The 18417-nt window shown below is 37.5% G+C and overlaps 1 protein-coding gene across 2 annotated transcripts in view; it reads right to left on the bottom strand.

The window, feature by feature from the left end:
* TNNI3K (TNNI3 interacting kinase) overlaps window positions 1-18417 on the bottom strand; it is a 336780-nt gene that overhangs the window by 33805 nt on the left and 284558 nt on the right. For both annotated transcript variants that reach the window (XM_036890223.2, XM_036890222.2), the window contains 2 exons: window positions 15356-15415; window positions 12213-12382 (listed from right to left, as the gene is read on the bottom strand). In XM_036890223.2, coding sequence (XP_036746118.2) covers window positions 12213-12382; window positions 15356-15415 — 230 coding nt within the window. The remainder of the gene's footprint in view (window positions 1-12212; window positions 12383-15355; window positions 15416-18417) is intronic.

Genomic DNA, 18417 nt, shown 5'->3' with positions numbered 1-18417 from the left:
ATCTGCTCATTAATAGAAAATGCTCAGTTAATATCACAGATATTAATGATGGATGCTTCTCATTCCATTTTGGTTAATACAGGAATTATTTTGTTTTCCCTGGGCCCGTGAGTTTTTTCAGGCTGTGTTAGTCACTTACCTATACCAGGAAAAACTCAATCTCAGTTTCCAAGGAGATAGTAAGAAACAATGATTTGTGAAATGTCCCCTTTAAAAGAAACTTCCTGTTTCAAATACTACCAAGCCAAAGGAAGGATGCCACTATTTTTGCATTATATGAGGATTAGATTTAGTCCACATGGAAGGTGCTGGAGGTGAGAAGAAGAAAGATCTAGGAGGAATTAAACCTGTTAAACTGTGCAGGGCCATTGTAAGGGCTGCTTCAGAAATCTATTTAGAAATCATTGCTCTTGTATCTGAATCATTACAGAGACACGAGCATCACCCACTTCTTATTACTGCAAACATAGCAACAGTTGCCATGCTAGCAGGAGATTCGCAGCGCAAACACTGGAGTCAGGAGGGAGCAGGGCGGGGCCAGAGCGGGAGTCACGGCGACTGAACAACGCTTGGTGCTGCCTGTACAGATTTAATGAGGCCAGTTGTTCTCTTTGGTCCCTGTGCTGTGTCCTGTCAGACATTTCGGTAGAGCAGAAACAGTCTCGAAAGCAGCATTTTGGGACCCAGTCTTACTGTCAGTTGCACATAAGTGTCATCACCAAAGGCAGGATCTATGTGCTTTGATGTATGTAAGAAGATCTAGGCCCTCGTTTGGGGTTATGCATGGAGAAATGGCCAGGGTTTCTGTTCATTTCCAGGAATGAAAAAACTCATAAAACTCTCATCATTTGAAAGTCAGGCTATTCGTTGTCCCAATATGTCATTTCATCTAATTGAAAACTGAGAAATCTGTCACCATTTATTTAGCTGTTTGCCTTTGGCGGATCTTTGCAGGTTCCCTTCACGTGGCTGGGAATTAGTTCATTAGTATTACAAGACGCTGGAAGAGGGAAGTGCACTCTGCCTTGCCCTCTGGGTTACAAGGGAGCCCATTTTGGGTTGCTAACAAGCACTACAGAAGGACAGAAAAGAACACAAAATTACAGCATCAGAATAGCCGGCACGAGAGCTGCATCTCATTCTCTCTCTTAAGTGCATATGTCGTAACCTAAATATGTCACTCGCTCATTCTTTTATGCAAATCTTTTATGCTTGACAATAAACTCACGTCCTTAAAGCTTACAAAAACGGTGCCAGTTTTACACACATATGGCTCTTCTCATATCTTCACTTTTAATAATTTCCAATTTTCCATCCCTTCCTCTTCTGAACTGAGTATTTTGATGTCCTTTCTTTTACATTTTTCATGGAGAAAGGATGTTTCAGACTCAGGGTGGTTTTAAAAGTCAAGGAACTAAAGGAAGGATTGTTATTTTTCACGTACTCCTAACTTTAAGGCTGAATGCCTTTGTTCAGAATAAAATCTCTAAGCCTCTCAGTACATCACCTCGCCGTGGTTTCTCAACTGATTGCTAGATGGCGCCAGAGAGCAAGCAACCAGAAAAGAACCAACACGATTGACTGCGCTAGGTCCACATCAGCTGAAAGGAAGAGCCCAGTGCAGCCCTCTGGCATTTCAGCACAGACTATTTCCAATTCTGACAATTTGTGGAATATCAGCAGCATGAAATGCAGAGGGCACGAGCAATCAATTTATAGTCTTCCTTTTTCACTTTTTGCATGTATGTGTGCATTTGGGAATTGTTTGCTTACTTCACTAGAGGGCTTTCTGCATATAGCATCTAGGGCTGTGCTGTGGTGTAGACGTTTTATGTACATATGAAGAGATAACTATGCTTATTTTGTTGTACCTTAGTGAAAATAGTTTTGAATTCCTGCAAGACCCCTCTCTGTTGTCTTTAACTTTCCTTCCCTATCAGATGACTTTCAGGGACATTATGAAGAAGTATACCAGGACTCTCACACCCTCCCACCAATGTGAATGGCTACATATTTTCTCTTGCAGACCCAAACCTGATGACATTAAGAAACTTTCTGCTTTTGTTAATTAGGAAAATTTATGGGCACCTCAAGAAGATATGAGCTTACAAACAAAGAGATACAAGGTAACAGACAGGCATGGCACTTCCTCAGATCCGGCGGCTCTCTTTGGCTTTCCTATTTTTCCAGTGCAAACCCTTAATGAGCTTGATAACTAACCTTCATTCACCAAGTGAGTGTCACAAAAATACACATCCAGAGGTGATAACGATCCTGAGGGAAAAAGCTGTCTTGTCCCAAGATTAGGCAAGCAAGGTCTTACTCTCCTCATTATACAATAGAACATAGGCCAATCGAGTTAGTAAGGCGATTCCTTCTACAAGCTCAGAAGACGTTGCTGAAGTGAAACTGAGATATGCATGTGCTGCTCTGATATGCAGTGAGATCTTCCATAAATTCTATAGACTTCATATTTTAAATCAACCATCTTTAGTACGAATTAATTCAGAAAGCCAAAGATAGCTTTTTACTGTTTCCTTAAATTTTCTACATCTTAAAATTATTTCCAGGTAGAATCAGCTAAAAGATTTTGGGCTTGCATTTATGAGTGAGAAAGGGCAGCATTTCTCTTCATTTCCAGGACTGAAAAACTCATGAAACCCCAATTGTTAGATAGTCAGGCTATTTGTTGCTCCAAAATGTCAGGCAAAAGATTCTCTTAAAAAAGTACAGTAAATGTAATTGACTACTGTAGTAGACAATATATTTAATGAGGAAATGGGAAAAAAAGGCCTAGTTCTATAATGTGCTTAATTCAATAAATAAATCATACTAAAGTAAAATTTTCCTCAAAATTTGTCCCCAAAATGTCTAGAAGGAAAGAGTTTGTCCTTTTTTATGTTCTGATTGGGTTTTAGAACCCAATCAGAACATAAATCAGCTGCTTTAGAAATGTGACCAGGGAGTCAGGCTGGTTTCCAGAGACATGATTAAAGGAGATAAAGGGGACAGGGTTAGGCCATGGCATGCTGGTGAATGAGACAGCAGACAGGGGTTTGGTGTGTTCAGATTAAGTCTATATGAGTACAGGCAGCTGATTGTAAAGATCTGCCAGGAGCATGCCTAAGCTAAGGTGAGGAGGCTAGTATCAGAGGTTGTCAGGGTGAGAAGGGAAAATTTCCCTCCAATCAAAGGCTGTATTGGCCATAGACTGAGAGTGTGTTATATTTTACTGGACCTGGCAGAGTTTCAGAGGGAGGCAGTTCAGCACTCTGGATAGCTCCTGGCTGACATCCCTGCTACACTCAAAGCCCAAAACAGAAGTTAGAAATGTCTGCTTCTTAAAGATGATTCCCACATGTTGGCCAACCTTAGTTTCTAGAGACAGCAGAGTGTAATGGAAACCCTACCAGACAGGCCCAGATTCAATTATTAACTACCATCTTCTCACGATATAGTTTCATACAAATTACCTAAATCATACATTTGAGTCTCTGGTTTATCTGAAAAATGGAAACTGTGAGACCTACTTAACAATATTGTTATGAAGATTAAATGGCATAATGTTTGTGAGGCCCTATCATTATCATTCATTCATTCCACAAATAGGTATTTAGCACCTACCATGTGCCAGACACCTATCTAAATATTGGAGATATGGAATCAAAATGGAAAGAAGTTCCTGTCCTTATGTTTTTTACAGTTCAGTGTGGATGCCAATGAAAAAGCAAATGACTGGCTAAAAGTGTAAGTGTAAGTGATGTAATTGCTGTTAAGAAACTCTCATGTTGATTCTCATTGGTCTAAAACTTCAATTGCGTTGGACCACATGCAGGAAACACAGTGTGGCTCGAAGCAATGTGGGAGGTCAGGTAAAAAAATACCAGCACAAAGCTAAAATCCTCAGAGGACAACCCCAGAGTGAACCAGGAAAGATAAAATCTACTTTATATAGGGCAATGCAGAAGATAAGTGCCCTATTTCATCCTTGGCTCCAGGTACAGTGAAAAAAATGAGAAAATGAAATATTTACCCTGAAAATTTTCAAACACAAGCACACAAAGATTTAAGTTTTGGAACAGAAATATAACTACATGTATTCTATGAAAAACTCCAAGTTGAAGTTTTAGTGCAGTCCTGAGGGGTTAGGGTCCCTAGATGATCAGCAAGAGCAAAAAAACAAATCATCTGTGAAGTAACCCACACCAACAAAGGCCAAAAAATTGCCAGAGGTGAAGTTCCTGTGGAACATGAGCACACAGTAGATTCACAACCCTCCAAATACATTATGAAACCAGAGCAAGAATTAGCAAAAACAAGAAACTATATAATTGGACCTACAAAGACTACAAAGTATCATATATTCAGATATAGAACATAAAATATATGTTTAAAGAACTGAAAGGATCAATTAAAAGCATGTAGAAGGAGCAAGAGTGTGGGTAAGATTGCAATATTTCCAGAATCTCTTGCCTGGCCTTAGAGCATCTCCATATCAAGAGTTGTCCCAAGGGGTAGAGAGCAGTAGTCCATCTCCATATCAACAGGTGATTACAAGGGCCAGCAAGGGCATATCTGGACTGGAGAGGTTGGGTGGGGTCTCTTCTTCTGCAGCTGGGTTGGAAGAGACGTGGGATGACTGCTTGTAAGAAATAAAAAGGTTTCTCCCACTCTATTTCTTTCTCCCTTTAACTGATTTCGCTTTCACAGGTACTTTACTCCAGGATTTTCCCACTGGACTTACAAAGAGATTTTCAAAACAGTCCAGTCAAATTGCAAAATAAAAATTGCAACTTGTAGAGATGGAATAGGAATTAGAAATAATTGAAGTAGAAATGCAATAAACAGAACAACATATTAGATCCATCTACTGAGAGAATATTTGAACTGGAAGACAGATTTGAAGAAATTACCAGAAAGCAGTATAGAGAAAGCCAAATTAAGAGAAATTAAGAAGAAAAAAAGAGATTGACAAATGTAGGAAATAGAAAGAGATGTTCTAAAATTCTTCTGGAGTCCTTAAAAGAGGGAATAAAGATGGGGTAAAGAGATATTAGAAAAGAACTGGCTGAGAATTAACCAGAATGTATGAAAGATGCCAATCCTTAGATTCTGAACACCCAACAAATTCAAAGCAAGATCAATAAATTATATCCGCCACTATGCAAAACATAGTTAAATTGTAGGATACCAAAGAAAAAGGAATGTTTTAATAAGAATTAGAAAAGGCGGATTGAAATGAAAAGAAATGATAATTAGATTCACAGATGAAATTGTAAGAGCAACTAAGTCAGAAACATGTGGAATGCATCTTGAAGGTGCAGGGGGACAAGTAACTGAACACCTCAAATCCCATATCCACTAAAATATCTTTCAAGAAAGAGGCAAATAAAGGTGTTCTCAGATGTTTACTTCTAACAATCATGTTAAAGGAATTTTTAAAGATATATTTGAGTAAAAGGAAAATGATCTTAGGAGGAAAATGTGAAATGCAAGCATAATTGACAATGAGACAGTAAATATGAGTCCAAATAAACCATAACTGTATAAAGCAACATAATAATATCTAAGCTGGAATTTTAAAAGTTATGATGAAACTAAAATTATGGACAGAAATGTCATAATTTAAGAGGAATGGTTTGTAACTAAAATGCTCTAAGATCTTTTATTTGAGAGTAGGTCAAATATATTAGATATAAAATCTGTTGAGTTAAATGATATGTTAAAATTTCTAGGGTGCCATTAAAAAATAGAAAAACCCAGTGCATATTCAAGTAATCCAAAGGAAAACAAACAAAAAAGATAGAGTGAGAAAAAAAAAAAACTAGAGGGAATAAAATAATATCATGATAATGAATTCAAATTATTTCAGCAATCACAATTAATGTTAACAACCAATATGACAAAAGCTGTGTAAGAATTTCACAGAGATTATAAAATCTGATTAAAATATATTAAAGAACATCTAAATAAATGTTAAAATATACTATGTTTATGGGAAGGGAGAGACTCAATATCATAAAGACATCAGAACTTCCCATATTGATCATAGGTTTAAAATATCTATAATCAAAATCTTTTTTTCATTGAAAATGAAAGCTGATTATAAAGTTTATATGGAAGAGTAAAAAGTCAAGAGTAATCAAGAATAGCCAAGATCAGACATGCCCTAGCAGATATCAAGACGTTTAATAAGCTACTGTAATTTAAATTGTGTATTATTGACAGGGATAAACAAATACCCTAATGGAACAGAATAGGAAAACTGAAAACAGACCTACCTAAATATATACCCTTGATACTACTATTACAGATCAGTTGGGAAAGGTTTGCCTATTCTTTTTAGAGAGGAAGGAAAATAAAATTTATGGTCATTATTTCATGTTTGTTCATCCAGTTCTCTTTATACCTGGGCTACATCTCCATTACCTGCCTCTTAAATGAAAGCTTTCTTAACTACCTTAACTGAAACCAACACCTCCTTTTTCAAACACTCTGGGAATGAATGTCAGTTACTTTTGTCCTCATCATTTCAGGTACCTACATTCTATCCTTCCCTTTAATGAAAAGAAATAGGTGGTCATTGAATTCCCTCATGGTGGAAGAAGTTTGAATTATCCGGTGCTTCATTATTTTTGGACAAGAACATATCTGAACTTGTTTACCCTAACTTGTTTAAATGAAGATATTTAGTATTTACCACATACAGCTAAATTATAAAGGAAATATTGTAGACACCTGAGTAAAAACAAAAGAGAAGACAATTTCTGTCCTTAAAATACTTGTGAGCTAAGGGGGAATAAAAAATAATAATATGTAAATAGTTAAAATGTCAGACAAAATAATCTAAATGTATAAAGTGGCACAGAGTGCTGTGGATTTTGTTAAGGTATAGGTGGGAATACAATAGCCCCAGAAAGGCTCCCTTACAATACAGTAGTTACACTGATTGAGGTATTACTGAAAGCTGATGGATATTTTGAAAAGATTGGGGGGATGTCAGGGTTAAAAAATAGCAAGGATACAGGGTGAGGTTGCCAATAGGTTAAACAGGGTATGTATGGGAAAGAATAGGACATCTAGTTTGTCCACAGTCTGTGCCATCAGGGATGCTATTCTATTTTGTGTAGGACAATTCTTTATTTTGTGAGAATGTCCAGAACATTGTAGAAAGTTAACACTGGCTCCAGCCCACTAAATGTTAGTAGCTCCTCCTTAGTTATTGGGATGATCAAAAAGTGCATCTCTGCAGTCCCAAACACCCTAAAATGCGTTTGAGAAGAGGAGTAACAGTGTCACTCTCTGTTTAGAACCTCTGGAACACATGATGTTCTGTGGGAGGTAAACTGGAAATGTGTGTCATTGATCATTTTGGATTCCAGGATGACATAATTTCACTGAAGTTTAAAGGCAATGGAGAATTATTGATGGTTTTAAAGTAGGGTAATGATATGTATAACTGGTGTTCTACAGATGGAAGTTTATGCTGGCAGTGGAGGGTTAAGTGGATAAGGGAAGCTGGAATGAGGAGAAGTTAAAGCTTTACAGAGGAAGCAGAATGGAAAAGGTTGGGCATATGGACTGGCAGCCAACTGTGTGTGCATGCATGTATATGTGTATGTGTGTACTGTGTGTATATGCATGAGAGAGAGAGATCAAGAGTTGGAGTTATGGGTTGTATAAACTCTCAAGAAAACTCAGAAAGAACAGAGAAGCAAGGGGGGAAGAGTTTAAAGTGGTTATAAGCACAGTGTTGAAACTGCTGACTGTGGTTAGCTGGCAAGAGAAATTAATTGGGGATGAGGAAGGGATTGAAAGAAAAGAGAACATTTCAAGAGTCTAAGGGCAGTTTCAGTACAAAGAGGCATTTAGGAGAGGTGGTGGATTAAAAAAGAGAGTATTTGACCTTCAGTGATAAGGAGTGGACGCTGCTGCTGTTACTTGATAAATATCCCATTCCACAAATGGACACGATTGCCTCCTGATGCTTTTTATCACTCTTAGAAACATCAGTCTCATGGTGCTAACACCTTACACAATTGCTGCATTCCAGAAAAACTATATATGTAAATTAAAATTTTGTAACTTAGATTTAACTTTTGTTAAGTTAAATTGCATTTTAAGTGCACTAGGCAAGCTTTCTATTTAAAGGAATCCTTTGATGGACCCTTTTGTAATGTGAAAAATTAATTCCAAATGTATCTGTTTTACAGTTTCAATCTCTGGATCTCTGGTTTTCTTCTCCTGGACAGCTAACTAGGTCGTAACTTTCTATTCTCAGAGCCCAGCCCCACACAAACACTAATTGGTTTTCGCATCTGAAAGGTTGTGTATCACTCTGTCATTTCTAAATTTACATGATGTAATCCATGTACAAGATGGGAGAAATTTCATACCCTGTGGGAGGAGCAAGTGCCACATGCTTAGTTTTCCAAATATATCTAGAGACACAAAATATTTTAAAAGACAGAGAACTTCAGGACCGCCTTCCTCAATCTCAGATTTCATCAATTTGTGGCTTCAACAGGAATTAGTGAATTTCTGTTAGCTGTGGAGAAAATATCTCACACAATGTCCAATCTTGGCATTTATTTTATGAAGGAAAATAATAATAATTAAGAACAAAGATGCAAACAAGTCACCCCCAAGTCCCCCATCATGTCAAGCATTACAAAACTACAGACTGTAAACCTCATAATAAAAATTGAAAAATAAATGTCCATTTTTAAGACCTTGTTGAAGGCTCTGAGGTCCAGAATCGAGAATATACATTAGTCAGGACTACAGGTCAAATATCTCACCTGTTGGTTAAAAGCATGATGCCAGGCTAAAAATTATACCATGTGTGATTTTAATGAGTTAATTAGGCTGCCTCTCAGACCAGATGTTCCTAGTGCTTTGTGAGGACTTTTGGGAGAGACTACATAGGTAGCCAGCTTTCAAATGGTCTCCTCTGGCCACAGCTGCTGTTTCACCTTTGTTCTCACTTTCCTCTTCCCTTTATCCCCTCAGTTGCAGCCCCTTCCCACAGGTGACTGGCAGGTTAATACTGTAGCATTCTCTTCTAGCATGCTTCTCATACTTGGATATATATTGGGATCACCTGCAAAACTTCAAAAGATTCTGATGTCTGCATGCCACCCGCATGGATTTTGGCTTAACTAGTCCTGGGCACTGGTATTTATAAAAGTTCCCCAGATGATTCTAATGTGTAACCAATATTGAGAGCCACTGTCTCCAGGCTGTTAAACTCAGCCTGCTGGAGTTAGTCCTTCTCTTCCTGTATCCTCGGGCTCTTTGGCTTTTAGATCCCATTGTTCTCTGGTCTCACTTGCTCTGCCCTCGTATATACAAGCTGAAAAGGCAGGCTTGGGAGGAGTAGCTGAATTCTTTCCCTGACCGACTTCCAGAAGAAACTGGAAGAAGTCCAGCAAATACAAGTATTGGCAAAATGTATTAAGCTTCTGAAAAGTGCCACCTTTCATGCCAGCAAATTCGGAAAGCATAGGAGAGTCCTGGGTGAGAACTTCAGCTCTGCCTCCACAAATTTAGGGAAGTTACTTACCTTTTCTGAGCCTCAGTTTTCTCACCTATAAAAATTGAAGTACCTACTTCCTAAGACTTACTTAGATGACTATTCAAAATGTTTAAAATAGTGCCCAGCAAGCAGAAATGCTCAATAGTGATAGCCATTTAAATGGAAAGACTGGAGAAAATCATGAAAGCTTATTCACTGATTATGCTCCAAACTAATAATAATTATGATATATTGAGCCAGTGTATCCAATTCCTTATCTCTGTGAAACAAATATGTAATTGCATTTAATTCTAGCCAGTCATACTGCTAGATACTAGAGATATAGTTATAAATAAATAGACATAATTCCTATATTGGTGCATCTTGCAGCTTAGTTAAATGCTTTACCTATTTCTGGAGTTGATTTCAAGCAAAGATTGAGCTTGCTGGAGGGATGATACAACTAGGAAACTGACCTTCAATGTAGTCTCACAGCAAATACTCAGGGTATACTATGTTGTTAAGAGAAACTTGAAAGTAGTAGATAGAAAAACACTTATAGGAGCTCCATAACAGTCATTAAGGATGAGGAGTGTATAAACCTTATGAGACTATCATAGGAAGCATTTCAAAAAACCTGATGGGTTTTCCCTCTGCATTCAGGCAGTTTTATGAGTAGTGTGTACCTCTATGGATTCTTGAAGGCCAGGGAAGCTGTATGCCCTCCTCCTCCAACTCTCCCAATCAGGAGAGCCACTGAGCTCCCATGCTGTGTAGCTGTGTACTGTGAGATATGTGACTGACCCACATTGTAGAGACTTGCATCCTTTGCTTGGGTCTGTTGGCATCTTTCAGTCACTCACTCACTCCTGTAACAGTACTCCCTCTCCCAGTAACAATCCTGATAATTGGTATTATTATTTGTATTTTACATCTAGACTTCGGTAACTGGCCCAAAGTCACTGAGCTGGAAAATAGCAAAGGCGAGGTTGAACCTCAGATCTGTCTGACTCCACAGTTCATCCTCTTAACCTCTGCCTCAAGAGGGCAAACCATGGGCCTGTCAGGTTTGTCAGGGAAAATCAAAATCTTACTGTTCAGAGAATTAATTTTGAAACTCCAAGTAAAGAATGAGAAGAGCAGATGGAACTAGAAGACAATGCTGTGACTGAACCTAATCTAATCTTTGGCCTATAGGCCTCTTGTGAAATTACGTGAGACTGGAATCCAATAAAGAACTGTGTCCAGTTTGCTTGGTTATCAATCAAACTTGCTGTTACTTAATTTCATGACATTCTGTAGATTAAAGTTTTCATGATTCAGATTCCCATCTCTTCATAGTTACAGCTGCAACTCTTCTGTCAGATCAGGAATATGATTATGACAGCTAAAACGGCAACAGTAGCGATTTGTAGATGGTATAAGATCCTTGTTAACTCTAGATAATCTTTCTCCACACTCAAGATAACAATTTTTACTCTGATTGTAGAGTGTGTGAGTGTGCATGCCTATATAACTGTGTGAATGCACACGTGTAAGGCTCATGTGCAAATACTCTGGAACTCATGTGACATGGCAGAGATTTTTAAGCCACTCTTTCCTTATTTCCCACGGGTTTGCAGTACATACTTCTAGGGTAGCCACTGAGGTCACAGAAACCGCCTTTTCTGCTTGCCATCCAGAAGAGGCCCTTAGCAGCTATGTTTATAGTAATGAAGCTTTTAAGGAGGTGGTTAAGGTTAAATGAGATCAGAAAACTGAAGCCTGATTTGATAGAATGGGTGCCCTTATAAAGAGACAAAAAGATGCCAGAGCTCTCTCTGCTGTGATAGGATTCAGTGAGAAGGTAGCCAGCTGTAAGCCAGAAAATGGCCATCTGTAATCCCGCCAGAACCCGACCATGCTTCCACACAACCCCAGGACTTCCAGCCTCCACTGTGAGAGTGTAAATTTTTTTTTGGTAATCCATCCAGTCTATGGTATTTTGTTATAGCAGCCTGAGCTGACTAATACACCTATTCTGGATATGCACATAAACAGGGTCATGCAATATGTGACCATTGTGCCTGGCTGCTTTCAATTATCATGTTTTCAGGGTTCATTTGTGTTATAGCATGTATCATACCAGTGCACCATTCCTTTTTATGTCTGAATAATATTCTATTGTATAGCTATCACATCTGTTTATCTATTAATCTGCTGATGGATATTTGGGCAGTTTGTACCTTTTGGCTATTGTGAATAGTGCTGCTATAAACATTTGAGTACAAGTGTTTGAGTGCCTGTTTTCAATTCTTTTGGAACTACTGGGTCATATGGCAATTCTCAGAACACTGCACTTGTGGTGCTCAGATCTGCCAAGCTGTTTCTTGGTTCCCACACAAGGAATTCTTCCTTAGATTCCACAAGATAACCCCAGAATACTCTCAATAAATCTTTTGTTGTTGCTGTAGCTAGACAATTCTTGCTTAAATGAGTTAGTTGCTATTATTTGAAACTTAAAGAACCTAAACTAATAAATAATAAAATTTCTAATTTTTGGTCATAATAAGGAAAATGTACTCAGAACTCCTCTTTCAAAGTTTGTGACAGCGGCAATACATCCCCTGTTGATGCTAATCAAATGCAGAGACGACCTTGATGAGACTCTGGAATCTGACTTCACTGAGGGAGTGTTGCATAGACTACCGCTTACCTTTGGGACCAGGGAGCACAGGACCTTGCATTTAGCGCATATTCCAATTCAAAGCGACTCCGTAAAGCTGCCACGTGGCTCCGGCCAGGCCCTCCCCGGCTCACCAGGCAGTCGGAGGAAGAGGAAGGCGAGAGAGACCCGCTGCTGTTACTTGATGCAGGAGACATCAGCTGAGTGAAGGAAGGGCAGTTTCAACTGTCTCATAAATCCAACAGGCTTAAGGGCATGGAATAGAATACGGAATTATTTTGACTCTCTAGTCAAGGACTTCTCATAGTTTAATTTCGACTCATCTCAACTTTGCTCCTGGCTTTTCCTTTCGACCTTTGATAACAACACCTGGCGAGTTTAATTTACTTTTTTGACCCAGTTCTATGCTAAATTTATGCTTGTCTTTCAAAAAACACAGTAGGCTCAAATCAGATTTAAAAAATAGATGTTTAGAAGGTTAGTTTTTAATGGTAAAAGAATCTCTACATTTTGCACTAGGGCGATAAGATTAATGGCAGAGTTCCTTTAAATTGTAGCTTAAAATCATTTCCTTTACATGAAAATATTCCCTTTATATCAAATGGATTTATACACTTTTCCAAGAATACATCCATTTTTAAAATGAAGGATGCTTTAACATCTGACAAGTATGAGGACTAAATAGGGTTGTGAAAGAATATTTAAAAATTGCTACAAATAGTTAAGTATAGCTAGAAAGTAGAAAAGTGTAAGGGAAGAAAATGAGAAAGGGAGAGAAAAACAGAAGAGTTTTCTTGGATTTTTGACAACCTTGCTGTTTATGTACTCTACCTAACCAAACTGAGAACAATAGTTCTTTTGACATTATAATTTCATAAGACATGTAGACTGTAGACTTTGGTTTAAAAAATATGTAAATTCTAGGCTCTTAATAATAGCCAATATATCCCTAAGTAAAGCTCTGAGATTCATGTGATGTCAGTGTTGAAACAAACCTTCATGCTCTTTAATGAACCTCCAAACGCTTCTGCATATCCTTTTCAAGTCATCTATGCAGGTTGGTGGGGAACCTCCAGTGATGGGGAGCTCCCTGCTTCCAGATATGTTCATTTACCTTAGGATAGCTCTGACCACTAGAAAGGGCGTCCTCATAATAAACCAAATCTATTGCTGCACTTAATTTCCATCTGTTCGCACACAGAGAATGAGGCCAATCCCTCCACCATATGATAGTACTTCAGATGTTTAACAACAGTTGTTGGACTCATCCTAATTTTCTCTTCTCTAGGACAAGAGTTTCTGGTTATCTCTGATTGGTTCTCACATACACAATATTCAATTCATTCATCATTCTGATTTCTCCTCCCTAAAATCTATATACTATTGTGTCTGGCCATCTCAGAACAGGGAGGAATGATCACATCTTTTATTCTAAGACAAAGGATTCTAAGATAAGTAGTAAGATAGTATGTCATATTCTAACTCCCAAAGAGCTTATTATCCATTAACATTCATGATGCTTTTAAACCACATCTTCCACATTTGATATTTTTACTATTGTTTCTTTGTGGTGAATGATTTATGTTTATTCCCATTAAATTTATTCTTGCTGGACATATACTATTACTTTATTCTCCAAGATATTCTAGAATCCTGCTTTGAAATATTTTCTGTCTCTCTCAACTTTTTTATATCTATAAATATGATAGTTTGACCATCTTGACTTTGGTCTAAACCACTGACTGAGAAGTTGAAGAGTAGAGAGGATGGAACCTTATGGAACTCCACAAGTCATGCCCCTGAAAGCTGATTCTGGCCCATTAATGAGTGTAACCCAGCACAGCAAATGTTCTTTGCATATAGCCCATACTATTCATCTTCTCCACCAGCAGAGATTGTGCTGAGAGGTTTGGTTAATGTAACAAGACAAGCTAGTTTAGCAGATTCCACTATTGTTCCTGTTTCTAGAATGCACTCTCATATCTAATTGGATTTATCCCCCAGGTTGGAGAAATCCATACCCTGTCAAGCAGAAAGTTTCAAAGTGAGAAGATACTTAGAATTCAAGCCTTAAAGGCATCTCTCAGCATCCCCAAGGACTCTAGCAGCTGCTTTTGTTGCTGTGGCCCCACTAAATATAATATAACTTTTCTCCATTTGTATGTTTCAGGAATGAAGAAAAGGAAAAGGAAGTTTTATGTCTAAAAACCGAAGTTTTCTTCTAAGTAAAAGACTTCCTTTTTAGAAGTTCCAGTAAAGAGTCATGAGACAGAGCCACTCACTGCAAACTACAATTGTAGACCTGGAAACCTTTTCCTATAGACTAGGTTCCAGTGACACTTTGTTGAGAATTTTTTAAGGGAAGAAAACTTTCTTTGGTTGGTTCTAGTTTGGGATTTAGTTGTGCAATTTCAGGTTGATGCTGTTCCCTCCTCTCCATTTTTGTTCCTTCCCTTCCTATGCATGTGTACAGTGAGCCTATATGTGTGGCATCCTGGAGCACTCATTTGCACTTGCAAATGTATTATTATTTTTGAATTAGTGCTCATGTTTTAGCTCCCTTGCCTATTTTCAAATGCTATCTCCTGACCAGGTGTGTAGAAAATTAAAGCAATTATAGAGAAAATTAAAGCAAACAGCTCCTTGATATTAAGGGAAGAAAATTCCATTAGCCTGATTACCAGCATATATCACTTTGTGCAGCATATGTGTGGTATAAAAGCAATGCCTCCCAATTAATTTATACATTAATTTTAGTGATAATTTTTCCTTTTCTTATTGAACATCAATGGACAGTCACTTAATAGTTTAACTTATGTATTACTGTATGTAGGAAATTTTGTACAGAAAAAAATTGATTTAAATAATTACCTTCTGACACATTTATTATATTCTCAAATTTTCACATATCGATTTTTTTAAAACTGCTGTGCCTGTGTCCATTTGTCTACCTGATTATCTGTTGGAAGAGCCCACATTCCCTCTGAATTTCCCTTTTCCCTTATAGATACAGTCCTGCTCCACTTGAGCTTCATGAATAAGGTAAAAATACGAATGGAGTTAATGCTCAAACTACTTTTTCCCCTTAAGCACACCATCCTACCTACATTCCTCAACATCCTTGGTTATTCAAGGCATTTTTATGGACATAATTCCGAAGCAAATGTTCTTACCTCGATGTTGCAGAGGCATTCTTCTAACTTGGTAACAACTTCTGAAAATTCAGGCCTTCCCTGTAAATAAAGAAAATACTTTTTTTCCTCAAAGAATAAAAGGAAGGCAACTCTCCTTGGATTTTAAAATTGGGTATTTGCATTTATAAAGAATGAGATTAACAATAAAGTATATTTTTATTTAAAATGCACTTGCATTGAAGTTTTAATTGAATGTTCATTTGCTGTTCAGGGAGGGATGTTGAGTTTTCCTCTGATAAGAGTTTTAAGTCAGAATTTGCAACTACATTCAGATAATAAAATAGTGAAAAGTTTTAATTAGCTTTGCATGTTTTTAAATGGCAAGCTTTCCTCTTCAAAATGAAAGAATAAAAGTGAATACTAAAAACTGTTAACTATCTCAGTGCCTTACAATATACTGTACAATATGTCTGTAGAAAAAGCACTGTTAAAGCTAATTTTATAATTAGCTTTACTTTTGAAAATACCATCTCAAATTCAAAATTAAGATAATTAGAAACCTCATGACTATGTCCTATTTTAGGGGCTAAGATAAGCTGTTTATCTTCAAAAACTGCCATTAAAGATATTGTCTATTATGAACCTCTCTGCCATATGAGCTTGTTAAACAAATATTTATTGCAATCTGATTATGTTCCAAGTTTTGTTCTAGTTGCTAAGGATATGAAAATGATTATGGATGAATGGGAAAATTCTTAGAATTTTAGAAAATGTTTTGAAGAACTTACATGCCTCCTTCTATCAGAATTTAAGGACAGCATAACCTGTCATTTCTCCCTTTATAAAACGTTCACTGCCAATTTAACATTCAGGTGCAGTAACCAACTAATTTAGATTCTTAGTAGAACAATTTCTCTCTTAATATCTAGCTCTCCCCTGGGGACATTGCTTTTCCCAGAGCGCTCTCAAGTGGAAGCTGGTTTTTCTCACCTTTTTTTGTACCTTAGGTTGATAGGCTGGTGGGGTGAGTAGGAGGTCTGTGTCTTCCTTACTGTCAAAATGGTTTCTCCTCTAAAAACCACCAGCTTATCAAGCTATTTCACTGAGTCACAGTCTTATTCTTTGAAGATTTTAGCTGTCTGGCTCACTGTCCAGATAGTCTTAGTACTTTTACTACAATGGCCTGACCTCTGGGTTCCTTCATCTTTTCTCAATGATCTTATCCTGCATCTTCCCTCTGTCACTTAGCTCCTTGGTTATCCCCTTCGCCCTGTTACTAACAACGCCTGCAACCCCTCCATGCTCGGTCCATTTCCATCAGATCACTGTCTGGCCTCTGTCTCCTTTCTTTCTAGCTCAGTTCTTCTGGAACGTGGACTCCAACAGTCTTTGACCACAAAAAACTTATGACTTAAAAAACAACTTTTTGTTGTGAGCATTTTCAAATATACCCTAAAGTAGAGGAGAATAATAAAATAAATCCCCACCTATATAGGACTAAGCCTTAAAAACCATGTTTTTGCTAATATTGTTCTATTTATCTATCATCCATTTATCATCTAATCTATCTTCATATTTTTGTTCATCTAACCATCATTTCACTCTCATTTACTCACCTCATTTCCTCCCTTACTTATCTTAGGTTTTATTGGCAATCATAATCACTCCCACACAGCTTCAACTCCCTTGCCCTATCATGCATTTTTGTACCCTATTAGAAAAATCCAAATTTTGATTAAATCCATTTTGACTGGTCTTAATTCAAAATCATTACCCTTTAACCTGAGATCCTTTGTACTGCCTAAAGAGCCTATGATGTATTTCTAGCTCAATCTTTCACACTCCAGATGGGCTATTTTGTACCTTGTCCCCTTTCCTCAAATCTCTAGGGCTACATTGACCACCCATCTATGTCTAAACCCTTATGTCTTCACCCCCAATTCTATAGATGAACTTTGCCCGATTCTGAGGCCAATTCCTTCACTGTGTACTAGATCTTATCCCTGTTAATCCACTCAATGATATTTCTCTGTTTCTCTAACAATAATTCTCCCTTCCATTTTTTGCATCATCAGTGTCCCTTTCTCTTGTTTAATCCCATCAACATATAGACATACTATAAATTCTCCTATCTTAAAAACAAACAAAATAAAACTCTCGACTCTACTTCCTCAAGCTGCTATTCCATTTCTCTGTTTACCAAAATTGCTCTAAAGAATTGTCTAAATTTGAGGTCTTTTATTCTCCTTCCATTTGTTCTGCACCCCACTCAGGCTTTTCCCTAGAACATTCTACTAAAACTGCTCTTGTCACGGATACAGAGACCTACCTCCTCTTTGCTAAATTCAAAGGTTAAGCCTCAATGGTCATCTTACTTGGCATAGTATTAAATACAAATAATCATTCTTTTGTCCGTAAAACATTCTTCAATTGGATTTGAGGTCACTACTTTCTCATTATTTTTCTCCTCTCTCAGTTGCTATTTCTCAGTCTCCTCTTTTAGTTTCACTTCTGTGTATTTTTAAATATTGTGTTGTACCAGGACTCAGTCTTTGGATCTCTTCTCTTCTGTATTTAGAGTTAATTTTTCTGAGGATTTAATTTAGTATCATAGCTTTAAAAAACAACTCCCAAATGTCTATATCTAGCTCAGTACTTTCCCTTGAACTCTAAACTAACATGTGCAATTTCGTGTATTTATAGTCTTCCCTACTTTGTAGTAAACGGCAGCTCCATCCCTTCACTTGCAGAGGCAAAACCCATGGGATAAGCTCTGACTTCCCTCTTTGTCATACTCTTGTTGCTAATCCACTAGCAAATCATATGCATTCTGCCTACAAAATGTGTCCAGAATCTGAACATACAAGTAGCTTTTATATTGGATCAATCCTCCCCCAAATAACAACAGTAAACTCTGGGCAAAATGTGAAAGACAGCTACCCAAAGGCAGGAGAATCAACAAAAGCAGGTAGATTCTGGAGGACAGTCACTTGGAAGAAAGGAAGGGCATGGGATATGTTTCCCAACTCTTCATTTTTCACCATATTTACCCTGAAGACAGGTTCCATCTGCATTTTAGAGAGTAATTAACAATCTGATGG

The sequence above is a fragment of the Manis pentadactyla genome, chromosome 4 (genome assembly GCF_030020395.1).
Source record: "Manis pentadactyla isolate mManPen7 chromosome 4, mManPen7.hap1, whole genome shotgun sequence".
In the NCBI taxonomy this organism is placed as follows: domain Eukaryota; kingdom Metazoa; phylum Chordata; class Mammalia; order Pholidota; family Manidae; genus Manis; species Manis pentadactyla.
Note: the sequence above shows the minus strand (reverse complement) of the source record. Positions and strands in the feature narration are given on the sequence as shown.